This window comes from Salvelinus namaycush, chromosome 2, assembly GCF_016432855.1.
Source record: "Salvelinus namaycush isolate Seneca chromosome 2, SaNama_1.0, whole genome shotgun sequence".
NCBI lineage: Eukaryota > Metazoa > Chordata > Actinopteri > Salmoniformes > Salmonidae > Salvelinus > Salvelinus namaycush.
The window spans coordinates 9,865,036-9,892,252 of NC_052308.1; the positions used below are offsets into that span (position 1 = coordinate 9,865,036).

General features: G+C 42.3%; 1 protein-coding gene across 1 annotated transcript; it reads left to right on the forward strand.

Moving 5' to 3' along the window:
• The first annotated feature begins 1,705 nt into the window (after positions 1-1,705).
• Positions 1,706-25,568, forward strand: LOC120058813 (macrophage-stimulating protein receptor-like). The gene is made up of 21 exons (XM_039007549.1): positions 1,706-1,970; positions 3,368-4,647; positions 7,064-7,240; positions 7,541-7,663; positions 7,941-8,111; positions 10,666-10,829; positions 10,955-11,090; positions 13,979-14,115; positions 14,287-14,466; positions 15,017-15,116; positions 15,238-15,456; positions 15,765-15,911; positions 17,421-17,577; positions 19,838-19,936; positions 20,021-20,221; positions 20,476-20,559; positions 20,705-20,886; positions 21,688-21,797; positions 22,298-22,463; positions 22,545-22,681; positions 24,120-25,568. Exons 2-21 carry the CDS (start codon positions 3,445-3,447, stop codon positions 24,352-24,354), a joined length of 4,128 nt encoding a protein of 1,375 aa, XP_038863477.1. The 5' UTR covers positions 1,706-1,970; positions 3,368-3,444; the 3' UTR covers positions 24,355-25,568.
• Positions 25,569-27,217: the final 1,649 nt, after the last annotated feature.

Sequence of the window (27,217 nt, forward strand, 5' to 3'; positions counted from 1 at the left end):
AGATAATGAGTGGGCTGGACATGCCAATAGAGGAGTTTGGATTGGTCTGCCAAATAGCATGCTTCTGTCTATTTGAGCTGGTCAGTATGTGTAGGTAATCCTGTCTAACACGGCTTTAAAAAATATATATTGCTTAGTAGAACTGCATAAGTGTTGCTCTCCACTTTAAGGAGGACCGAGTTTTGAAATCAGTGGAATTAGAGTATGATAGCAAAGGAGATGGAGAAAACACCTGTCTCCGGATTACATCTTCAAACTAACGGCAACCATGGCATCCGTGACAAGGAGAAGCGTCCATCCATGATGTATACGAATAAGATAGTCTAGGTAGCAAAAATTTTCTGATATTACACATTTCTAATTTTGACAAAGTCGTTTTAATTTAAAGTTAAAGTGTACTGTTAGCTAGCTAGCTAACGTTAACTGGCTGGCTCGCTAACTAATATTACTTGTATGATCTTATTATTCGTATCTCAGAGCCATTTGCTTTGCTAGTTATAGCCTAATGTTAGCTAACAACTTGGTTGGTTAGTTACCTGCAGATTCATGCAGGGTAGTCACGTCATGAGTTGGGATTATGGTTCATTGCTTAGCTAGCTAGCTACATGTCTTAACAAAAGTCTCCACTATGCAAGTAAACATTTCAATAGAATGTCAGTGCGACAACTGTTGATAGACAGCTGTTGATAGACAATTGCTGTCAGCAGCACAGTTGCAGTCACGAAAGCACTGGATATCATAAAAACAGCCTAACCAGCTCTGCTAGGGAGAGTTAAATGGTCAGTGAGCTGTTCTCTCGTTTGTATCTAGAAGTAGCTAGTAAGCTAGCAAATGTTAGCCAGTTAGCTTGGGCGCTTGACTGCTGTTGTTAGGACAGAACGCCCGGGTCAACCCTTAAAGAGATGGGTGGGGATAAAGCTTAAGAGGGTGTGAACGATGCTGAATGGGTGTAGACAAAGAAAAGCTCTCCAGTAGGTACCAAAACATTCAAAGGCCATTTTCTCAAAAGTGAGGTTACAAGTTTATCAACTTTCAAAGCAGAATTACTTTCCCATTGTTCTTCAAATGCAGTGTATGATATACCATTTTGTAGTTCTGTGTCTGCTTTTATCCAATGTAAAGACACCATTTCACATTTTGCTACATAAGACTGAATCAAGGCGGTCGATCACATATAATACAAATGTGAGTGTCCCAGAATTACTTTTACTATGTTACGTCTAGTCTATGAGACCAGGCTGCTCTCCCTGGCCTGGTCCCCCAAAATAACATAGTTTTAATAGCCTACATCTATTCAGAGGCAAAAGGTCCTCACTTACCATGAAGTAAATTGATCTTGCTGCTCTTTTAAATTCTTGTTGATTTGTAGTCAGTATAATATTTGTGTTTCATGTGTAAAGGATAATATATGTTTCCCTTGAGATTGCGCATTCTTTCCTGGTATGGGATGTGTCTGAGATGTATCTGATAGCAATGCATATTTGGCAACTGTTTTCAGGGAGGCGTATCCCACAGCAGCATTCCATTCGCAAAGAATGCTTGGGTCTCGACTCTTGTACCCCTTACAATCCCGAGTGAGTGTGTGATCGCTTGCTTTCATGCGTGAGTGTGAAAATTGCTTTCCTTCAAGTGACTTCAGATGAGAATCTCAAGAGAGAAAAAAAGCTATATTTGATATTGCATAGGACAAAAAAAATAAAAAATAGATTGTGCAATCAAAACCAGTGCGTACTTCCTTGCCATAGGCGGGGCATGAGGAGTATATGCGGAATCGTGCTCCAGGTGTGCGTCTTGTCCCAGGACCATACAGAAAGTTCACATGGAGTTTCTGAAATGGCTCTATACATCAACACGCGCACAGAACTGGACCGCATGTAGCCTAGTGCCACAGACAACATCAAAGACAGCCAGTGTTGTGTCTGGGAATCAAGACTTGAGTTAACCGGAGACACGGCATTATACGCACTCAGGTATGTACCTGGCAATCTGGCTGGCATATTACTTTACACTAATTCAGTGCATTTATAAATTCTTTATTTTCAATAAGTGTCCATTTTGGTTGTATTCTAGTATTCCGCTCTTTTTCTGATACCAAAACATCCCGAGGATTTTTCATCCAATTGTTTGTCTTGTGTTCTTTCTTCATCTTCCAGTTATCTAAAAAAGTATGACGTATCCGCTTCTCTTATTCCACACAGAAATGGATAGCCTACAAACTATCATAAACACAATTCTGTCAATAATCACAGATCTATGACATAACTTTTAGTATATATATGTTTTAACCTTTATTTCACTAGGCAAGTCAGTTAAGAACAAATGCATGTTTCATAATGACGGCCTACCCCGGCCAAAACCTCCCCTAACCAGGCCAATTGTGCGCTGGTCTATGATCACGACCGATTTTGACACGGAAGGCAGGGATTGAACAAGGGTTTGTAGTGACACCTACTAGCACGGAGATGCAGTGCTTTAGACCTCTGCGCCAGTCGTGAGCCTGTAGGTTATAATTAACGGTTATAGACCACACATAAATGTTGTGATTAGAGGCTGAATTGTGTTTTATTCTGCAGTGTAGGCCTATTTTATATTCAGACAGCATTTTGGTGGAGGTGCTATATTACAGGAAGTTACTGAAACGTCACAACTTTCATCTAATCTTTCATTCTGACATCTAACTCATCTCTCTCTCTCTCTCATGGTTCTACAAACACTTTATTATCATACATCTGTCAGACACTGTAATAAACAGATGAAATAGGGTTACACCACATGATTTCTATTGTTTTTTGTTCATTTGATGAAAGAGAGACTCTGAAATGCAAACAGTACATTTCCACAGTTACGTCAACAGGGAGCATGTTTTGTCTTGTCCAATGTAGATTCTTGACCCACTTTGGTGTTTCCCATACAGTGGAACTCTAATGACTCAGTCTGGACTGCTACTCAAACACTTACGTTATGCATACCAATCCTTTTGGATCAATATGAAATCATGTTTATAGTTTTAGCACAAAATGCCACTCCCTCAACCACAGATTGTATCAGCAAACCGTCCCATCCCCCAATAATACCCATACTATCTTCTCTCTTTAAAAACACAACAGAGTAAACAAAACTGACTCACTCTGGTCATACAAATCAGACTAGCAGAGTAAACATGGCACTTAGGAGATATTCTTTCCCATCCCCCCTTTTTACAAGATTAGTACATCAAACCACTAGTTCTCTGTTGTAAATGGGTTAGAGAGTTATTATAAATTCCTCAGTTCTCTCTCTCTCTCTCTCTCTCTCTCTCTCTCTCTCTCTCTCTCTCTCTCTCTCTCTCTCTCTCTCTCTCTCTCTCTCTCTCTCTCTCTTCACATAGCTCCTGCTGATCACCAGAATGTTCAGGAGGAGAGGAGATGTCCTCGTGGTTGTAGGTAACAGGCAGTAGCAGTGGAGATGGTCCCCTGGATCACCTTCCTGGTGACATGCATATGGATACAGACCCTCAAAGCCTCAGGACTGGACACCTGTCCCAGGACCCCTCGCAAGGAGGTGGATTTCACCTTTAACTACTCAATACCCCACTTCCAGACAGCCAAACCCATCCAGAACATAGTGGTCAACCTGTACATGCCTGAGGTTTATGTGGCTTCTCAGAATGTGATTGAGGCAGTGAGTGGAGAGCTCAGTAAGTTATGGGAGCTGAGGACAGGCCCAGTGGGCAGCCCGGAGTGTCAGACCTGTGGCCTGTGTGACATCGAGGCCGATCTTGAGGACTCAGTAGACACGGACAATGAGGTCTTGCTCTTGGACCCATCACCTTATCTTAACTCTCTGTACTCCTGTGGGAGCTCTCAGCATGGGGTCTGTCACTTACATGAACTTAGCTCTAATGATACCCCACCTAAATCTGAATGTCTCTTCAGGAAGGATGCTAACTCTCCGTCCCTTTGCCCTGACTGCCTGGCCAGCCCGCTGGGCACTGAGGTCATCATCGTGGAGCAAGGCTACACAGCCTACTTCTTTGTAGCGGCTACACTCAATGAGCGTGTGGCACAGAGGTACGGCAGACCGTCCTTATCGGTGCGCCGGCCACTGTCGACCCTGGATGGCTTTGAGATGGTCATGCAGGGTCTGACTGTGCTCCCTAAACTACAGAACTCCTACCAGATCGACTACATCTACAGCTTCTCCACACAGGACTATGTCTACTTCCTGTCTGTCCAGAGGGAGAACCTCCTGGACTCATATCAGACGCGGTTGGGCCGTCTCCCGGTGAAGGACACGGAAGCGTGGCTGTACCGTGAGGTGGTGCTGGAGTGTCGCTTCGAGCCCAAACGCAGGCGGAGGAGGAGGGGGGGGGACAATATTTTCCAGGACGTGGTATATAACGGGCTGCAGGCGGCCCACTTCAGCCGGGCAGGGAAGGAGCTGGCAGAGGAGCTGGGGGTGGGGGAGAAGGATGACATCCTCTATGGAGTGTTTGCAGTGACAGATGGCTCTGGGAGGCCCTACAGTAACTCAGCCATGTGTGCCTTCCCCATGCCCAACGTGAACAGGGCCATCGACCGGGGAGCGGAGGACTGCTGCAGGTCCAGCACAGAGCAGCTCTCCAGGGGGCTCTGCCACTTCCAGCTCTGCGAGAGCTGCCCTCATGAGGTCGGTGACAGGCCTACTCAACTCCGCTCTGCTCCACTCAGCTCTGCCCCGCTCCGCTCTGTTCTGTTCTGCTCTCCTCTGCTTTGTTCTGCTCCACTCTGCTCTATTCAGCTCTGCTCCGCTCTGTTCTGTTCTACTCTGCTCTGCCAGGGCTTCTGTTGGGTAGTCGGTGAAGCCTGATGGTAGACAGGAAGATATACTTGTTTTATTGATATTCAACAGTCCTGAATCATAATTATGTCATTAGAGTAACATAAAGGTTGGTTATTTCTATTGCATTGTCCATTACAAGTACCAGTGCTGTGAACGGAGGAAGTCAGGTGTTCCGAGAACAGGGAGGGAGGGAGGGGTGAATGAGTCAGATCCCACCAGTGTATTGCCACACTGTTGTTCTGCTCTGTTGAGTTACAATCATGACTATTACCATACCATGTGAAAGGGTGGGAACTGTTGATACAGCCTGAGTACTATACATGAAAGCCCTGCTACAGTACCGTTGTTCCTGAAATCTTAACTATGTAAGTTTAAGGTAGACTTTACATATTGTACGACGCACATCTTGTATTTGATCATTACAAATGTTCAAAATGATTGAATGAAGCTGTTTTAAAAAGAATATTATGACTGTGACCAGGTTATGACATGAATTCTAATGAATGAGGATAGGAAATGTAGTGTATGTATAGTTGGAAGAATAGATCTCAACAAACTGCATTCATTTTAAACAATGGTGTTTGGCTGTGTGATATCTGCTATCAAGGTGTGGCCTTATCACTGTGACTTTCAAACATTCCACCTTTTTTGAGCTCATAGAACCATACGGACACCTGCAGGGACGGTGTGCCAACTCTGAGGTTATAAATGGAGTTGGTAAAAGTGACGGAATGTGAAGGGGAGGGAGTGTATCCCTGTGCCTGGCTCCTACGTGTTCAATATGAGAGAGAGAGAGAGAGAGAGAGAGAGAGAGAGAGAGAGAGAGAGAGAGAGAGAGAGAGCAGCGTGGGTTACTGTTTATAAGACGGGTTACTGTTTATAAGAAGGGTTACTGTTTATAAGACGGGCTACTTTTTATAAGAAGGGTTACTCAACTTAATTCCAGTCATGAGTTATTACTGTCATTGTTGTTTACAACTCAATACTAAAATACACTGTTAGAGAAGTGTACTGCCAGCCATATTGTCAGTGTTTAACATCTCAACTGATTATAGTTGAGTTGTAGGAACATGGAAGATCAGATAAAGATGTGTGTTGAAGACACTTAAAGGAACGGTAAAGAGGCATGTGAGGGCAGGTTAGATAATTGTGCTGTGTTGGAGTAGCTTTATTTATGTTCTGCTGGGTGGTGGTGGGGTGTGTGTGTGTGGTGGTGGGGTGTGTGGTGGTGGTTGGGTGTGTGTGTGGTGGTGGGGTGTGTGGTGGTGGTTGGGTGCGGGTGTGTGTGTGTGGTGGTGGGGGGGTGGTGGTGGTGGTGGTGTGTGTGTGTGTGGTGGTGGTTGGGTGCGGGTGTATGTGTGTGGTGGCGGTGGGGTGTGTGTGGTGGTGGTGGTGGTGTGTGTGTGTGTGTGTGGTGGTGGGGTGTGTGTGTGTGTGTGTGTGTGTGTGTGTGTGTGTGTGTGTGTGTGTGTGTGTGTGTGTGTGTGTGTGTGTGTGTGTGTGTGTGTGTGTGTGTGTGTGTGTGTGGTGGTGCGGTGTGTGTGTGTGGTGGTGGGATGTGTGTGTGTGTGTGGTGGTGGGGTGTGTGTGGTGGTGGGGTGTGTGTGTGTGGTGGTGGGGTGTGTGTGGTGGTGGGGTGTGTGTGGTGGTGGGGTGTGTGTGTGTGGTGTTGGGGTGTGTGTGTGTGGTGGTGGGGTGTGTGTGTGTGGTGGTGGGGTGTGTGTGTGTGGTGGTGGGGTGTGTGTGTGTGGTGGTGGGGTGTGTGTGGTGGTGGGGCAGAAAATAATCAGAAACACAACCAAAACAAACAGCAAATGCATCCAACCATTTTGTAGAGTCACAAGCCTGATGTAATCATTGCGTGCTATGAATATGGGACCTCATGCTTAACTTTGTACTACTTTAATACACATATAAGTGGATTTGTCCCAGTACATTTGATCCACTAAAATGGGGGGAGACTATGTACAAAAGTGCTGCAATTTCTGGATGACAATACCCTCAATTTAAGCTGACAGTCTACACTTTAACCTCATAGTCATTGTATCATTTCAAATCCAAAGTTCTGGAGGACAGAGACAAAACAACAACAAATGTGTCACTGTCCCAATACATTTGGAGCTCACTGTATGTAAAGTAAAATAAACCATAGGATCCACCAACGTAATAAACCTCATCTAAAAAGGAAAATGGAAAAGGTGTGAAATGACCAGTCATGTTTGAATAGTCAATCAGTATGAGTAATCTCTCTGTGTGTCTGCAGAGCTCCGACAACAACGCTACATGCATGGCCAAGTCCACCCTGGTGTCTAAGCCATACTACAGGTTGGACCTCTTCAACAGGTACATGAACAACATCCTGTTCACCTCAGTACTGGTCACCATCATCGGGAACAACACTGTGGCACACATTGGCACCAAGGACGGCAGGCTGTTGCAGGTGTGTGTGGTACAGTACAGTATACTCACTGAGACATCCGGTGGGAGAATATGACATTACAGTCTACTTCATGAATGCAGACAGTGAAAGTGGGGGTAGATGGAGTTATATTTCAAAGTTTTACCATATGCATGACTGTCTTTTCTCAAGTGTAAACATGATATAATCAGTGTTCTCCAATGACAATCATTAACTCTCTCAGCATTGTAACAAACCTAAGTAGAACATATCACAAGTCCATTCCTTTCATAGGTCTGCCATGACTTAATGATATAACTGTAGTGACTTTGACTGTTGTAGCTCATCCTGAAGAGGTCAAATCCCATCATCTTTGCCAACTATTCTCTGGGAGAGGACAATGAGGTGTCCAGGAAAGCTGCTGTGCAATCTAACGAGTCCTTGCTCTTTGTGGTTGGAAATAAGGTGCCTTTTCAATTCAATCATAAATACTTACTGGTATTCCCTTGTTTTTTACTTGTGACTTATTTTGGCAGTGTGACTCTTTCTTTTCTCTCTCTCGTTCTCTCGTTCTCTCGTTCTCTTGTTCTCTCTCTCTCTCTCTCTCTCTCTCTCTCTCTCTCTCTCTCTCTCTCTCTCTCTCTCTCTCTCTCTCTCTCTGTCTCTGTCTTTGTCTTTGTCTTTCTCTCTTCTCTCATTTCTCTCTTGCACTCTCTCTCTCTTTTCTCTCTCTCTGTGCCAGATGTTCAGTGTGTCTCCTAAAGGACCAGGATGTAAACACTTCCTGACCTGCTCCACATGTCTGATGGCGCCCAGGTTCATAGGGTGTGGCTGGTGTTCGGGGGTGTGCTCCAGGCAGGAGGAGTGCCTCATACAGTGGAAGAGTGAGTCCTGTCCTCCCGTCATCACAAAGGTAAGAGTGCTGGGGGCTGAAGTAGGGGGTCAGATGACCCAGTAGAGGGAGGGTCTTGTCTTTTCATCTGATCATAAATGTCCGAACCACGACCACCAAACACGTAGGTCGAAGAAACCAAGACATTATCAATAGGATATTGAAACCGAGTACAGAGCCTTCAGAAAGTATTCACACGTCTTGACTTTTTCCACATTTTGTTGTGTTACAGACTGAATTTAAAATGGCTTATATTGAGATCTAGTGTAATTGGCCTACACACAATACCCCATAATGTCAAAGTGGAATTATGTTTTTATAACTGTTTACAAATTAGTGAAACGAACAGCTGAAATCAATAAGTATTCAACCCCTTTGTTATGGCAAGCCTAAATAAGTTCAGGAGTAATAATTTGCTTAACAAGTCACAATAAGTTGCATGGACTCACTTTGTGTGCAATAATCAGGATTTTTGAATGACTACTGCATTTCTGTACCGCACACATATAACACACATATAATTACAGTATCTGTAAGGTCCCTCAGTCAATCAGTGAATCAGTGAATTTCAAACACAGAATCAAAAACCAGGGAGGTTTTCCTATGCCTCGCAAAAAGGGCACCTGTTTATGGGTAAAAAAAGAAGAAGTAGAGATTGAATATCCCTTTGACCATAGTGAAGTTATTAATTACACTTTGCATTGTATATCAATACACACAGTCACTACAAAGATACAGGAGTCCTTCCTAACTCAGTTGCCGGAGAGGAAGGAAACCACACAAGGATTTCACCATGAGGCCAATGGTGACTTTTAAACAGTTACAGAGTTAAATGGCTGTGATAGGAGAAAACTGAGGATATATCAACAACATTGTAGTTACTCCAGAATACTAACCTAAATGACAGAGTGAAAAGAAGGAAGCCTGTAGAGAATATTTTTTCCTTCTCCAAAACATGCATCCTGTTTGCAATAAGGCACAAAAGTAAAACTGCAAAGAATGTAGCATAGAAATTCACTTTATTTCCTGAATAAAAAGTGTTATTTTTGGGGCAAATCCAACACAACACATCACCGAGTACCACCCTTCATATTTTCAAGCATGGTGGTGGCTGCATTATGTTATGGGTATGCTTGTCATCTGCAAAGACTAGGGAGTTTTTAGGATAAAAAGAAACAGAATAGAGCTAAGCACAGGCAAAATCCTACGGGAAACCTGCTTCAGTCTGCTTTCCAACAGACACTGGGAGATAAATAGCCAAATACTGTGTACACTGGAGTTGCTTACCAAGACGACATTGAATGTTCCTGAGTCACCTAGTTATAGTTTTGACTTAAATCGGCTTGAAAATGGCTGTCTAGCAATGATCAACAACCAACTTGACAGAGCTTGAAGAATTTAAAAAATAATAATATGCAATATTGTACAATCCAGGTTTGCAAAGCTCTTAAGCCTTGTTCACACTGCAGGCCTTAATGTTCAAATCAGTTTTGTTTTTCAAACCTGTTTTGGACTATTGACTGTTCAAACAGCAAGTTAAAAGTGACCAAATCAGATTTGTGTGTGTTCAGACAGCAGTCATTTGCAGACAAGGCTACATTAGTTGCCATAGTAATGACGTGTGTGTATGCAGTTGTGTAGGCTGATTGGTGGTAGTGCTTGTGCTTCCTATCCCTCAGAAGTTATGTAGCATGCTAAGGTGACAACATTGTCCGCCATGGTCGTTTCTCAGTTGCTTTGAATGTTCAAAATCTGCCTTCAGAAAGAACACTTTTAACGCCTTAAAGGATAACATGATCCAACTTTCAAAACAAGTCCTTTCTGGCTAGCCACAGCAGCCAACTAGCTAGCTAGGTAGTTGTTTAGCTTTCTAGCACATTCACTCATTTGTTTGGAAACAATTAACAAGCTAGTTAGCTACCACATGTTGTTGTCAAACTAGCAACAGAGTAGCTAGCAAGCAAGGAGAGCTGCTGAATAACAGTCTAAATCCCACTTGAGGGCAAATAAATCAGATTTGAATGTTCAGACACAAGTCACATAGCCAGGAATCAGATTTGTATCTTAATTTATGTAAACCACCTACGAAGGTGGTTTGAAATGTGGCTTGAAATATCTTATTCCATGTGCTTTTTGGCTGTTCAGGGTGCAGGAAAAAGAACAGATTCAAATCAGATATGCAAATCAATAGGATTTGAGTCACTTCAAAATGATGACTTGAGAGACTTACCCAGAAAGACTCATAGGTGTAATCACTGCTGAAGGTGATTCTAACATGTATTGACTAAGGGGTGTGACTACTTACTTAAAATAGATATTTCTGTATTCCATGTTCAATAAATGCAAACATTTCTAAAAACATGTTTTCACTTTGCCATTATGAGGTATTGTTTGTAGATGATGGGTGAGAAAACAATTGTACATTTAATCAATGTTGAATTCAGGCTGTAACACAACAACATGTGTAATAAGTCAAGGGGTGTGAATACTTTCTGAAGGCGCTGTAGTTAAGCATTTAAGGAAATGAGTTAAGCATTTGAGGAGTCTTTCTGATGGTATTGCATTGGGGATCCAGTTTTTCCCAAAGACGGCTCCCCCTGATGGTGAGACAGAGCTAAGGCTGTGTGGCTGGGAGTTCCAGTCTCCTCTACGACCAGCCATCATCAGCGAGGAGACCCACCTGGTGCGAGTGGGAGCGACTCCCTGCACTGTGCTGTCAGAGAAGAGCAATAGTACACAGTGAGTAACACACACAGACAGACAGAATGCATAGAGACATATAAACTCAACCCAAATCAGCTCTGTGAAACAATTTTATGCTGAGGCTATAGGCATCACTGATCTTTCTCGCTGACCCTTCCTAGGCTGGTGTGTAGCATTCACCCTAAGGTTCCGGGTCCATCCCAGGATCTCAACATCACTGTGGCAGTGCATGAGGGGAAGGTGGAGGGACGCTACTCAGTTGAAGGCCAGGCCCAAATGATAGGGTTCACTTTTGTGGTGAGGAGGATTACATTTATTTGATTGTTGACACAGTAAAAACGGAATTTGCATTAGAGAGGCTTACATTAAATAAAACCCTCTGTGTTCTATTAGATATATAACTCCCAATCCATGATAAGGCAGAGGATGTAAATCCAGAAATAACTGACACCCTTAACATAGAACTTCAGTCAGTTTTAGAATAAGTATCTAGCAATAGGCTGGTGCTAAATATCTCAAAAACTAAAATCATCGTTTTTGAGACAAATCACTCACTCAACCCTAAATCTAATCTAGATCTATTATTGAATAATGTGGTGATTGAGCAAGTTGAGTAGATTAAACTGCTGGGTGTAACCCTAGATAGCAAGATGTCATGGTCAAAACATATAGACTCAATGGTTGCTAAAATGGTAAGAGGTCTGTCCATGATAAGGCAATGCTCTGCTTTCTTGACAACTAAATCAACCAGGCAGGTCCTACAGGCCCTCGTTTTGTCACACATGGACTACTGCCCAGTTGTGTGGTCATGTGCGTCAAAGAAGGACATAGGAAAATTGCAGTTGGTCCAGAACAGAACAGCACATATTTCACTTAGATGTACATGGAGGGTGAATGTCAGTGGTATGCATGTCGAGGAGAGATTGAAGGCATCACTACTGGTCTTTGTGTGAGGTGTTGATGTGTTAAAGGTACTGAACTCTCTGTTCAATCAGTTGGCACACAGTTAGGACACTCATCAGTACCACACAAGACATGCAGCCAGAGGTCCCTTCACAGTCCCCAGTTCCAGAACAGAGGCTGGGAAACACACATTATTAAATAAAGCCATGAGTTAAATATAGGTTAAATAAAAAAAATAAAAAAAGAGTACATGTAACTCTCTGCCACCCCAGGTAACTTAAGCTAGCAATAAAACCAGATAAAAAAAACAGATAAAAGAACATTCACATCTACGGGATCAGTGTCCCTCCTCCGGGACAGTTGAGCTAACGTGCACTAATGTGATTAGCATGATGTTGTAAGTAACAAGAACATTTCCCAGGACATAGACATGTCTTATATGGGCAGAAAGCTTACATTCTTGTTACTCTAACTGCACTGTCCAATTTACAGTAGCTATTACAGTGAAAAAAATCCATGCTATCGTTTGAGGAGAGTGCACAACAACAAAATACTTTTTTCACAGCAACTGGTTTGATATATTCACCTCTGAAGGTAAATAATGTACTTACATTCAGTAATCTTGCTCTGATTTGTCATCCTGAGGGTCCTATAGATACATTGTAGAAAATAGTAAAAATAAAGAAAACCCCTGGAATGAGTAGGTGTGTGCAAACTTTTGATTTGTACTGTATGTATGTAACTGCTAAATTAAAGGAAACAGCTGAGTAAATGAGGGATACAAAGTATATTGAAGGCAGGCGCTTCCACACAGATTTATACCGTGCATTCGGAAAGTAGTCAGATCCCTTGACTTTTTCCACGTTTTGTTATGTTATAGCCTTATTCTAAAATGGATTAAATTAAAAATAATTGTCATCAATCTACACACAATATCCCATAATGACAAAGTGAAAACAGGTTTCTAGAATGTTTTGCATATGTATTAAAAATGAAAAACAGAAATACCTTATTTACATAAGTATTCAAATCCTTTGCTATGAGACTCAAAATTGATATTCCACCTGTGGTAAACTCAATTGATTGGACAAGATTTGGAAAGGCACACACCTGTCCATATAAGGTCCCACAGTTGACAGTGCATGTCAAAGCAAAAACCATGAGGTTGAAGGAATTGTCCATAGAGCTCAGAGACAGGTTTGTGTCGAGGGACAGATCTGGGGAAGGGTACCAAAATATTTCTGTTAGCATTGAAGCTCCCCAAGAACAGTGGCCTCCATCATTCTTAAATGGAAGAAGTTTGGAGATTGGAGAAACTCCTCTGTGGAGATTGGAGAAACTTCCAGAAGGACAACCATCTCTGCAGCACTCCACCAATCAGGCCTTTATGGTAGAGTGGCCAGACGGAAGCCACTCCTCAGTAAAAGGTACCTGACAGGCTGCTTGGAGTTTGCCAAAAGGCACCTAAAGACTCGCAGACCATGAGAAACAAGATTCTCTGGTCTGATGAAACCAAGATTGAACCCTTTGGCCTGAATGCCAAGCGTCACGTCTGGAGGAAACCTGGCACCATCCCTACGGTGAAGGCATGGTGGTGGTAGCATCATGCTGTGGGGATGTTTTTCAGCGGCAGGGACTGGGATACTATTCAGGGTCAAGGGAAAGTACAGAGAGATCCTTGATGAAAACCTGCTTCAAAGCGCTCAGGACCTCAGATTGGGGTGAAGGTTCACCTTCCAACTGAACAACGACCCTAAGCGCACAGCCAAGACAACGCACGAGTGGCTTCGGGACAAGTCTCTGAATGTCCTTGAGTGGCCCAGCCAGAGAACGGACTTGAACCCGATTGAACATCTCTGTAGGGACCTGAAAATAGCTGTGCAGCGACGCTCCCCATCCAACCTGACAGAGCTTGAGAGGATCTACAGAGAAGAATGGGAGAAACTCCACAAAGAAAGGTGTACCAAGCTTGTAACGTCATACCCAAGAAGACTCGAGGCTGTAATCGCTTCCAAAGGTGCTTCAAGAAAGTACTGAGTGAAGGGTCTGAATACTAATGTAAATGTGATATTTCAGTTTTGTACTTTTGTAAAGTTGCAAAAAATGATAAAACCTGTTCATTTGGGCTATTGTGTGTAGATTGATGAGGAAAAAAACAATTTTATAAATTTTAGAATAAGGCTGTAACGTAACAAAATGTGGAAAAAGTCAAGGGGTCTGAATACTTTCCGAATGCACTGTATATATATTTAATTCATCCTAATGTCTACTTTTCTATCCAGGAGCCAAGTATCACAGCAATCACTCCTGACTACGGGCCTCAAATAGGGGGAACCTTGGTCACAGTGACAGGGCATCACTTGAATGCTGGGATGATAAAGACTGTGTCTATAGGAGACCAGGACTGCCCCATCAAGAGGTAATTATGGGCATCCACATCTCGCTGTTTTCGTTGGTTTCTGCTGTGTAATTTGCTCTCTCAAGGTCTCTCATTGGAACTAAACAATGTGTCCCTTTCTTTGTATGTATCTGTCTGTATCTACGGTATATTAGTGTTCATAATATTATGTTGTTACGCTGTCTTTGCCAGTGTCACTGAGGGTACTGGGACCATGTCCTCCATAGTCTGCCTGTCCAAAGGGTTGGCAGTGGTGAAGAAGGTGCCTGTCAGGGTTTTCATTGACAAATCCCAAGTGGCTACTACCAAGATGTTTCACTACAAGAAGAACCCTGTGATCACTGTGATACAGCCAGTCTGCAGCTTCAGAAGGTAGGCCATACTTAATCTTGGTTACCCAGAAGTAAAATTCTCACAATGTTGTCACTTCCCGAATCTGTCCACGAGAGATTAGGCCGTACTTTACTCACTGGCCAGCTGGCATCATCTGGGTGCTTCAGGGCATAGCTGACTGACAAATGCGCTGCTTTATAGAACTGTAGAAAACAGTTGAAAAGACAGTTGATAGCAGGCATAGTGTTAGATACAATGACAGAGCAGCCAGTAGTAGCATGTTAATAGCATGTCCTAATAGCATGTCCTAATAGCTGAGGGAAAACATGCTGTGCAGGAAATTTTCAACCTCTCTTGAGACAATTAGGTACATCTAAGTGAAGATTTGGCCAACAGAAATAGACATGCTGAGACCTGTTGTGTGTCCATTTGTGGGGTCTCATTTCAGCAACTGCCACAACTATTTGAAAAATAATAAAGAATAAACTGCAAATAGTGCTGGTTTCCCCTCAATGTACACTCAGCAATAGTGACCTCAAACACAAAGTCTGTATTTGTTTGTTTTTATTTGTTGAATCGTGTGATTAAGTGGATCCAAAATCATCATCAAAGGCAGTAATCTGGACTCTGCGTACAACACTGTGATCCGCTACAAATCCCACAACCCCTCACAGAAGCTTCTGCAGCGTGTAAGTTATCTTCTAGGGTTAACAACTCTGGGCCTCATAAACCTAAGATGGGGGTAACATCTATGAAATGTGAGTAAATTATCCCCAGAATACTGTTATTGACACTTTGAATATAACCCAGGTCTGCAACGGCACAGCAACCCCCACACGTATGGAGTGCTTCGCCCCGGTTTTCCCCAGGAATGAGACCGACAAGGGCATCATCACTATCAACATGGACGGGGCCAACAAACTTGTGGTGAAGCGCTTCGAATACCAACCAGACGCCAGCATCACCCCCTTTGAGTACGAAGGCAACGTACTGAGCCTGAGCCCTGGACAGACTGAGGTTTCCCTGCATGTACGTTCACAATCATACACACAGGCATTATCAACCAGCAACGTAGTCAGTCAATCAAGTACAGTAACTCTATTCTACAATTGAACAATTGATTGCTGTGTAAATCTGACCATGACTGTTGTTGTACCAGTAGTGTAAGTAGTAGATTTCTTAATTTCTTAGGTCCCAGCGGACATAGCTGATTGGTTGAAATGACATCATTACAACCAGCTTACAACTAACCCGTTTCGGCCCCTGTAGTAAATAATAACCAGGCTCCAATAAGTACCACAATGAGACAATGAGTCTTGCTCTGCCTTGTTCTGCAGCACAACAAGCTGAGCATGGTGAGTCCCTGTATGGAGATTACAATGAGCATTGGAGGTGTGGACTGTGGTGTCCAAGTACTGGACAACGAACTGACCTGCAGGATCCCCAAGAATCTCATCATCCCCAGTGAAGGGTCACCTGTCAGGGTGAGCTACTCTACTTACTGTAATGGTTAACCTAATTGAACTTAACCCTTAGTTAACCATTATTATGCCTCTTCTATAGTAAACCAAACTGGGCCATTAGTAACAGCTGTCAGAAAGAAAACAGGTTTTGGGTCAATTCCATTTAAATGAATTGGAATTAGAATTTCAGTTTACTTTGACTGAATTGAAATGGAATTGACCCCCAACCTTCTTATGGATAGGGGGCAGTTTTCAGAAGTTTGGATGAATGAGGTGCCCAAAGTAAACTGCTTGTTACTCAGGCCCAGAAGCAAGGATATGCATATACTTGGTAGTATTGGATAGAAAACACGCTAAAGTTTCCAAAACTGTTACAATAATGTCTGTGAGTATAACAGAACTGATATAGCAGGCGAAAACCTGAGGAGAATCCATCCAGTTTTTTTGAGCTCACCACTCATTATAATGCCTGTCTATGGGAATATGAATGTAATACCTCCCAGATTGCAGTTCCTAGGGTTTCCAGTAGATGTCAACAGTCACTAAAAAGAGTTTCAGGCTTGTTTTTTGAAAAATGAGCTAGAATTTGTAGTTTTTCTAAGAGCTCCCATTTTGGCTGTAGTGTTGTGGTGCCAGAAAAACAATTTATTTCATAAAAAGGTTCTGAAGTGAAAACTAATTTGGCTGCACGTCTATAGCAATGCCTTGGCAAAGACACAGGATTCAGAGATCGGAGTCTCTCGTGTTCCAATCCTGAGAGCCCCCTCTCGTGCTGTTCCCCTAGTACACTCTGCAAGGACAATGGGTGGACGTGAGGGCGCACACTTCGTTATTTATCTTCGGTAATGAACATACTATTCTCCGTCTTAAATGTTTTCATTTATTTACATATTAGGGTACCTGAGGATTGATTAGAAATGTTGTTTGACTTGTTTGGACGAAGTTTATTGGTAACTTTCGGGATTCATTTGTATGCATTTTGAACGAGGGAAACCGGTGGATTACTGAGTCAAACGCGCCAACTAAACTGATATTTTTGGGATATAAAGAAGGACTTTTTCGAACAAAAGGACCATTTGTTATGTAGCTGGGACCCTTGTGATTGCAACCAGATGAAGATCTTCAAAGGTAAGTTATTTATTTTATCGCTATTTCTGACTTTCTTGATGCCTCTGCTTGGTTGGAAAATGTATGTAATGCTTTTGTATGCGGGGCGCTGTCCTCAGATAATCGCATGGTGTGCTTTTGCCGTAAAGCCTTTTTGAAATCTGACAAACCGGCTGGATTATCAAGAAGTTAAGCTTTTAAACGATGTAAGATACTTGTATTTTCATGAATGTTTAATATTACGAATTTTGTATTTTGAATTTCACACTCTGCAATTTTACCGGATGTTGTTGAGGTGGGGTGCTAGTGGCACGCCTATCCCAAGTTAATAGCAAGCCATCAATCCATGAGTAAACTGGTACTAAAGTAAAGTGATATAAAAACGATCCAAAGGTCTGAGTGATATCCTGGTTTCTGTCCCAGGTGTCTGTGAATGGGCATGCCTATGAGGTGGGCACTGTGGTCTTCTTCAGCAACACTGTCAACACAGTGGGTGTGGTGATGGGGATCTTTGCTGCATTGTGCGTTGGCGCTGCCCTGGCTTTCATCGCCATGAAATATGTGAGGAAGAAAAAGAAAGGTGAGAACCGTTACTGTCCGTAGGATTTGCTACCATGAGATTACCGTGGGTTTCCGTGGGATTCGCTTTCATCTACCAGTACAGTTATTGGAGCTTAATTTTATAACCCTGTTTCAGGATAACTTTCCTGCAATGTAGGACATTTTAAACTTGTAGTGTATTTGAGGTTTAAATAGGCTTCTGAAGTTTGTAATTTCCACTTTGAAATTTCAGATTTGAGAAAAGTGTATCAACCTATAAAAATATTCCATTAATTATAATCCACATAACAATATACATGTCCTGTTGCTGCAGAATCTTTTTCCTGCTGTAGCAAATGGCTCATATTAAGATCATACATTTGCACTCTTGTAGTATGTTATCTTCAATTTGCTCACATCTAGTAGGTATCTGAAGTTGTTTGCTTTGATCTAAGTATGTACAGTACCAGTCAAAAGTTTGGACACACCTACTAGGTCAAGGGTTTTTCTTTATTTGTACTATTTTCTACATTGTAGAATAATAGTGAAGACATCAAAACTATGAAAGAACACATATGGAATCATGTAGTAACCAAAAAAGTGTTAAACAAATCTAAATATATTTTATTTTTATATTCTTCAAAGTAGCCACCCTTTGCCTTGATGACATCTTTGCACACTCTTGGAATTGTCTCAACCAGCTACACCTGGAATGCTTTTCCATAGGTCTTGAAGGAGTTCCTACATATGCTGAGCACTTGTTGGCTGCTTTTCCTTCACTCTGCAGTCCAATTCATCCCAAACCATCTCAATTGGGTTGATGTCAGGTGATTGTGGAGGCCAGGTCATCTGATGCAGCACTCCATCACTCTCCTTCTTGGTCAAATAGCCCTTACACAGCCTGGAGGTGTGTTGGGTCATTGTCCTGTAGAAAAACAAATGATAGTCCCACTAAGCGCAAACCAGATGGGATGGCATATCGCTGCAGAATGCTGTGGCAGCCATGCTGGTTAATTGTGCCTTGAATACTAAATAAATCACAGACACTGTCACCAGCAAAGCACCATCACACCTCCTCATCCATGCTTCACGGTGGGAACCACACATGTGGAGATCATCCATTCACCTACTCTGTGTCTCACAAAGACACGGTAGTTGGAACCAAAAATCTCAAATGTGGACTCTTCAGACCAAAGGACAGATTTCCACCGGTTTAATGTCCATTGCTCCTGTTTCTTGGACCAAGCAAGTCTCTCCTTTATTAGTGGTTTCTTTGCAGCAATTCGACCATGAAAGCATGATTCACCCAGTCTCCTCTGAAGAGTTGATGTGGAGATTTGTCTCTTACTGGAACACTGTGAAGCATTTGTTTGGGCTGCAATTTCTGTGGCTGGTAACTCCAATGAACTTATCCTCTGCAGCAGAGGTAACTATGGGTATTTCTTTCCTGTGTCGGCCCTCATGAGAGCCAGTTTCATCATAGCGCTTGCTGGTTTTTGCGACTGCACTGAAATTTCTCAGATTGACTGACCTTCATGTCTTAAAGTATTGATGGACTGTCGTTTCTCTTTGCTTATTTGAGCTGTTCTTGCCATAATGATGGACTTGGTCTTTTACCAAATAGGGATATCTTCTGTATACCACCCCTACGTTGTCACAACACAACTGATTGGCTCAAATGCATTAGGAAGGAAAGAAATTCCACAAATGTACTTTTAATAAGGCACACCTGTTAATTGAAATGCATTCCAGGTGACTACAGTACCTCATGAAGCTGGTTGAAAGAATGCCAAGAGTGTGCAAAGCTGTCGTCAAGGCAAAATGTGGCTAGTTTGAAGAGTCTAAAATCTAAAATATAATTTTATTTGTTTAACACTTTTTTTGGTTACTACATGATTCCATATGTGTTATTTCATATTTTTTATGTCTTCACTATTATTCTACATTGTAGAAAATAGTAAAAATAAAGAAAAACCCTGGAATGAGTAGGTGTGTCCAAACTTTTGACTGGTACTGTATATTACTGGATCTATACACTATTTGCCTCATGACCCAAACTGAATTCTTCCGCTGCTCAATGTTCACTACATACTTCACACTGAGCCTGCCATAGTTGAAGTTGTTTCTGGGGGTGTCAAAATGAGGGGTGTTGTACAAAACAAATTCATAAGCGATTGGATCATCTCTAACCAATCAACGCCAATGCCAAATTTTCAAATGCCTCTTTACCCATGTGTGTTCTGTGTCCAAACTTTTGACTGGTACTGTATATGACAATGTCATTAATTGTGTTGATTTAGAAATTTCAGCCAATGTAGAGACTCGTTTAGCAAGGATGTCCGTCCGCAGAAGAATAAGCAGCAACCCTGACCTATCCCCCACAGGTGACTATAGACGAGGTGAGACCCTTGATGTGATCATTGATTATGATTCATCAATCTTGTTATTCATATTCATTCATCAATGTTTCCTCTGTACTCCAGACCTGTCCTACCAGCCGAGCCAGACGACAGGCTCAGGAGGGATAACCTTCCATGGCCTGGTCTACACTGCCACCTTTGACCCCTTGGCCGTGCCTCTGATCACAGTGGACACCCTGAAACCTGAGCTCCTGGAGGAGGTCAGAGACGTCCTGATCCCAGCCGACACGGTCAACATTCACCGCAACCAGATCATTGGCAAAGGTATGGATAGACCAGTCCAAGAATTGTTGGTGCTGTCTTGCCGACTCCTATTGTCATTGTCACGCCAAACTAATCGGGACCTTCTCAGATACTGAGAGAAGAAACATGTTTCTGGTAGTCAGCTTCAATTCATTAGAGTCCATCCATTTCTATTTCCACTCAATCACATGTTCATATTTTTTTCATTTACAAGTATGTAACTAGACTAGAGCAATATCCCCAAAAAACACTGATGTCATTTTGTTGTTATTCAGGTAATTTTGGGACTGTGTACCATGGCTACCTAACAGACAACAAGAACCAACAGTTAATCCACTGTGCTGTTAAAGCATTGAACAGTAAGTTGATTATTTACATTTTGAGCCCTCTTGCCATAAACAACTATGCTAGTCATTCGCTGAGTGTATATCCTGCTAGTTTCATGTAGAACAATGCTCTCTCTCGCGCTCTCTCTCGCACTCTCTCGCTCGCTCTCACTCTCAGGGATCACGGCCCTGGAGGAGGTGGAGCAGTTCCTGAGAGAGGGCATCCTGATGAAGGAGTTCCACCACACCAACGTTCTGTCCCTGCTGGGCATTCTTCTGCCTCAGGAGGGGCTCCCCCTGGTGGTGCTGCCCTATATGAAATATGGAGACCTGCGCCACTTTATACGCTGTGAAAGGAGGGTAAGTCAGCCTATAGGGCCTTTCTTTGTCAAAGTAAAGGGACAGAATCGCCAGATTTAACTGATACTTAACCTTTTTCACCAGTGTACTGAAGATTACTGCGTGCTTTGGTTTTATTAACTCTTAAGTATCCACCCCTTTTTAAAAATGTTCACCTAAAATTACATCCCAAGTCTAACTGCCTGTAGCTCAGGACCTGAAGTAACCATGTGAAAGGAAAGACTTTGAAGTCTGTGGAAATGTGAAATTAAATTAGGAGAATATATATCACATCTGGAAAAAGATAATACAAAGAAAAAACATGCGTTTATTAGTAATTATTTTGTACCATCACCTTTGAAATGCAAGAGAATGGCCATAATATATTAATCCAGCCCAGGTGCAATTTAGATTTTGGCCACTAGATGGCAGCAGTGTATGTGCAAAGGTTTAGACTGATCCAATGAACCATTGCATTTCTGTTTAAACATTTGTATCAAGACTGCCCACATGTGCCTAATTAATTTATTAATCACTTTTCAAGTACATAACTGTGCACTCTCCTCAAACAATAGCATGGTTTTCTTTCACTGTAATAGCTACTGTAAATTGGACAGTGCAGTTAGATTAACAAGAATTGAAGCTTTCTGCCAATATCAGATATGTCTATGTTCTGGGAAATGATCTTGCTACTTACAACCTCATGCTAATCGCAGTAGCCTACGTTAGCTCAACCGTCCCGTGGGGGACCCACCGATCCTGTAGAGGTTTTAATGAAATCTCCCCAACGACTCCTGTGCTACTCTTTCTCTCCTCCTCCAGAACCCAACAGTGAAAGACCTGATTGGCTTTGGGCTGCAAGTTGCCAAAGGGATGGAGTACCTGGCCCAGAAGAAGTTTGTACACAGAGACCTGGCAGCTAGGAATTGCATGTAAGTCAAGGGCAGCCCTGTCACTCATACCTTTTGGACACGCCAACACACACACAAGCACTCACTACTGACTCTAAACCCACCCACTCACATACAATCATCATATACGCTGCTGCTACTTGGTTTATCATATATCCTGATACTAGTCACCTTACCCCTATAAATACAGTATCTACATCTATCGAGCCAGTATCCCTGCACATTGTAAATATGGTACTAGAACTGACTGACCCTCTATATATTATGCTTACTTACTTTCTTCTGTTCTTCTTATTTTTATTTATTGTGTGTTTTTGTTCTACCTTATGTTCTTTTTAGTGTTACATTGTTATTGATTACTGCATTGTTGGGTTTGGAGCTTGCAAGAAAGCCATTTCACTGTACTAGTGCATGTGACATTATAAGTTGAATCTAATGTATAAAGACTATTTCTCAATCCAGGACCTGGCAGTCCCATCTTTAATATCTGTATTATCATCTATTATCTATTGTCTCTTTAGGCTTGATGAAACGTTCACGGTGAAGGTGGCAGACTTCGGCATGGCCAGAGATGTGTTTGACAAGGAGTACTACAGCATCCAGGACCACAAGAAGGCCAAGCTGCCAGTCAAGTGGATGGCCATAGAGAGCCTGCAGACACAGAAGTTCACCACTAAGTCAGACGTGGTGAGTGGACATGGCCTTAGTTAGCATACTCTGTATACTTGATCTGTCTTGACTCTAGCTCTTTACCCCTTGTCTTCACAGTGGTCATTTGGGGTCCTGATGTGGGAGCTGTTGACCAGAGGAGCTAGCCCCTATCCTGAGGTGGACCCCTATGACATCACTCAATTCCTGTTGAAGGGGCGCAGGCTTCCCCAGCCACAGTTCTGCCCTGATGCCCTGTAAGTGGTTCTGGGATCATTTTCTACCCCGTAAGCTAAGAATTTGAAAAATGTATCTCAGATGAGCTTGGTTGTTGATGGCGTTTGTTGTTTTTCTAGGAACTCATGGTTGTTGACTGCGGTTGTTGTTTTTCTAGGAACTCATGGTTGTTGACGGCAGTTGTTGTTTTTCTAGGAACTCATGGTTGTTGATGGAAGTTGTTGTTTTTCTAGGTACTCATGGTTGTTGACGGCGGTTGTTGTTTTTCTAGGTACTCATGGTTGTTGATGGTAGTTGTTGTTTTTCAAGGAACTCATGGTTGTTTGACGGCGGTTGTTGTTTTTCTAGGTACTCATGGTTGTTGATGGCAGTTGTTGTTTTTCTAGGAACTCATGGTTGTTGATGGCAGTTGTTGTTTTTCTAGGTACTCATGGTTGTTGATGGCAGTTGTTGTTTTTCTAGGTACTCATGGTTGTTGACGGCGGTTGTTGTTTTTCTAGGAACTCATGGTTGTTGACGGCAGTTGTTGTTTTTCTAGGTACTCATGGTTGTTGACGGCGGTTGTTGTTTTTCTAGGTACTCATGGTTGTTGATGGCGGTTGTTGTTTTTCTAGGTACTCATGGTTGTTGACGGCGGTTGTTGTTTTTCTAGGTACTCATGGTTGTTGACGGCGGTTGTTGTTTTTCTAGGTACTCATGGTTGTTGATGGCAGTTGTTGTTTTTCTAGGAACTCATGGTTGTTGACGGCGGTTGTTGTTTTTCTAGGTACTCATGGTTGTTGATGGCAGTTGTTGTTTTTCTAGGAACTCATGGTTGTTGATGGCAGTTGTTGTTTTTCTAGGTACTCATGGTTGTTGATGGCAGTTGTTGTTTTTCTAGGTACTCATGGTTGTTGACGGCGGTTGTTGTTTTTCTAGGTACTCATGGTTGTTGACGGCGGTTGTTGTTTTTCTAGGTACTCATGGTTGTTGACGGCGGTTGTTGTTTTTCTAGGTACTCATGGTTGTTGATGGCAGTTGTTGTTTTTCTAGGTACTCATGGTTGTTGACGGCGGTTGTTGTTTTTCTAGGTACTCATGGTTGTTGACGGCGGTTGTTGTTTTTCTAGGTACTCATGGTTGTTGACGGCGGTTGTTGTTTTTCTAGGTACTCATGGTTGTTGACGGCGGTTGTTGTTTTTCTAGGTACTCATGGTTGTTGACGGCGGTTGTTGTTTTTCTAGGTACTCATGGTTGTTGATGGTAGTTGTTGTTTTTCTAGGTACTCATGGTTGTTGACGGCGGTTGTTGTTTTTCTAGGTACTCATGGTTGTTGACGGCGGTTGTTGTTTTTCTAGGTACTCATGGTTGTTGACGGCGGTTGTTGTTTTTCTTGGAACTCTTGGTTGTTGACGGCGGTTGCCATTGCTCTACAGCTTCTCTGTCTTGGTTGTTGATGGCTGCTGTTGTTTCTCTACAGGTACTCAATCATGCTGGAGTGCTGGGACCCAGAGCCGGAGCTCAGGCCTGATTTCCACACGCTGGACCAGGAGGTGCTGGAGATCTGGTCCTGCCTGGAGGGAGAGCACTACATCAGCCTTAAGGTGACCTACGTCAACCTGGACCAGCCACGGCCCTACCCCGCCCTGACCACCTCCGCTGACGAGGCTGAAGCCTCTTCTGGATCAGAGTCAGACAGCGTTATGTCCAACTGACTGGACTCACCAGAACTGACTGGACCACACCAGAACTGACTGGACAGACCAGAACTGACTGGACCAGACCAGAAGTGACCGGACCAGGACAGGGACAGTAGAGAGAGGTCAGAGGGCACGGATGAAAGGCCTTTCCTATCCACGCAGTATGCAGAAAGAATCTTGCAGTTCTGTGACTGAGACTGAGACTGAGACTGGATTGGGAAGGAATAGAACATTGACTATTGACTAAATTTGTGTGAGCAATGTGTGAGCAATTGTGTGAGCAATGACACTGAATTTCAATGGAGTTTCCCCCACCTTGTGAGTACACAAATTATGACTATATCATATTTTTGTGTACTTTTAATGCATTTTTTTTTTTTAAGGTAGGTTTTCAGTTGGAGAAATTGTATTTATGGGACAACAAGTGAACCCTCTCCATGTCTGAAGCACAGCTGTAAATATGAACAAATGAATGTAAATGTCTGAAATGTGGATATGTTATGCTAATTAATGACCATGATTTAAGCTTGACATTAATATGTTTAATAGGATGGATATCACATTTTTTTGTCAGATTTTTCTCACTTTTTTGCTATGGCTACATTTACACACTGATCTTTTTGTCACTATTGGTCTTTTGACTGATCAGATCTTTTGACTATAATGGGCTAAAGATCAGAATTGTGCTGCATGTGTCAACACAGTATTCGAGATGGTCATTTGTGTTGGAGATCATTTGATTTATGGTATGAAATGTGTCCACTGACCAAACTGGTCAACTTTTCTGCATTTACACAGGCACCCCAATTCTAATATTTTTTTCACTAACTAATTGGTCTGAACAAGATCTGATGTGAAAAGATCTTATGTGATTGTCAAAAAACGAATTAGCCGTGGGAAAAATCTGAATTGGGCTGCCTGTCCACTCAGCCCTTGAGATTCACAAGGACACACTTCTGAGAGAATAGTTCAGTTAGCCATCCTTGTGAATGAGTAAGCTTTAAATTACCAGAGAATATAATAATAGGAATACTAAGCTTTAAATTGCCAGAGAATATAATAATAGGAATACTAATTGATACTCAGGGAGTCAACATATACATTTGTCCGGTTTGAGAAATAAACCTGTCTTTTATTAAAGGGAAAGTCTGGGATGCTGCATCCATTTTTGGACTTCTAAATGAATGATACTGTATATACCCATTGATTCTTAAAAAATACAACTTAGAAATGCCTCGTGAGCTTAGTTCAACTGTCACACCCCATCAGAACCATAAATATAAGCTTGTTTTACTCCATTGTTTGTAAACAATGTAATTTTAAACAAACACTGTATAGCCTCAAAACATGGTTAAAACTATACTTTTGATATCATGGATGGTCAGTCCTTGTATTCATAGCTTTGAGAGTGGTTAAAGTTCTCCAGCCCCATCCCTCAGTTGTTTACCAAAACAAGTAGGGGGTGGCTGCTTTGTTTTTGTTTGAACTGGGGATTGCCCATTTAACTCTGAGCTGAAGAATGCCCCTCATTTCATACTGCTTGTTAGTCTTTGAATCCATCACTAGAGGTCAGTAAAAACCTTTGTCACGAGTACTTTTGCTGCAGTATTCTGCACGTCATCAGACCAAGGTACACGCCAGACCTTTGTTACAACAATCTATGTTTCACACTACAATGCTTAAAGGAGATAAGAGGGATGTTTACTTTGTCTGCGTAAGGAAATAGTTATGATTGGCACTGGCAGACTATTGACTGTACTGAAATCTCAGGACACCCTATAGCCTTAGTTCTCCTGTTTATTTCAGTCACTAGATGTGTAATCACCTCCAACTGTGTTTATCTTGTGGATTGTTTTAGTGACATCAATCAGAAAACACAAGTCTACGTTTGTATCAACATGAAGAAAGTAAAACATTAGATTTAACACAGCCAATCAGATGACTGGTTTCTGTACAGTAGCCATGAATACAGGTGTTCATGAGAGATGCGTTTTGGGTTATTGCTTATACTGAAGGGTTTGAAGTATTTCACAGATTTCTGGGATCTCTCTCCTCTGAGCCTCCCACTGAGCAGAGCTGGAGATGCTCTCACTGCAGAGATGATAATAGGTTTACCTGTCATAAACACCAGCACACTGTGGAGCTATTGTAAAGAGCAGCCTCTTAATGTGTGTGTGTGTGTGTGTGTGCGTGTGTGTGTGTGCGTGTGCGTGTGTGTGTGTGTGTGTGTGTGTGTGTGTGTGTGTGTGTGTGTGTGTGTGTGTGTGTGTGTGTGTGTGTGTGTGTGCAAATGTGTGAGAGTGTTTATGTTAACCTTTTCAATTGGGCACTCTTGAAAGCTTGCTCAGTGGTCTTCGAAAAGGAAAAGGTTGATGACCTGTGCTGTACACCATATTACAGTTTCATATTTTGACAGAATGCAACAATAGGTTAACTTTGGTATGAAGAGGCTTTTATGTAAACAGTTCCACATAATGTTCCGCCGTGTTGTAGGTTACAGTTTTGAATTAAGCTTTTCTACATAGTCCATGAGACAAAGTATTTTGTAATTCAATCTGGAATGGCGATCAGAGAAATGCTGTTAATGCTATAATGGCTGGTGTACTAACTTAGCTTTTTTGTTTGATTTATCAGGCTCCCCATCAGCTGACGCCAATGGTGAGAGCTACTCTTACTGGGGTTCGACACATAACGGAAAAGACATTACAGACAAAATACTTTACAATTTACATACATTTAAAAACATGAACATGTAGTGTGTGTGTGTGCATCTATCAGTTACACATACGTGTCAGTACCTACACACAACAAGTAGGTCACATGCAGGAGAGGCGTTGTACCGTGAAATGTTGCTTTATTTGTTTTTTGAAACCAGGTT

Excerpts from the sequence above, each read along its gene's own strand:
- LOC120058813 (XM_039007549.1), top strand. The coding sequence starts at position 3,445 with ATGGTCCCCTGGATCACCTTCCTGGTGACATGCATATGGATACAGACC. Across the intron at positions 21,798-22,297 it reads CTGGCAGCTAGGAATTGCAT|GCTTGATGAAACGTTCACGG; the intron begins GTAAGTCAAGGG and ends TTGTCTCTTTAG. Across the intron at positions 22,682-24,119 it reads CAGTTCTGCCCTGATGCCCT|GTACTCAATCATGCTGGAGT; the intron begins GTAAGTGGTTCT and ends GTTTCTCTACAG.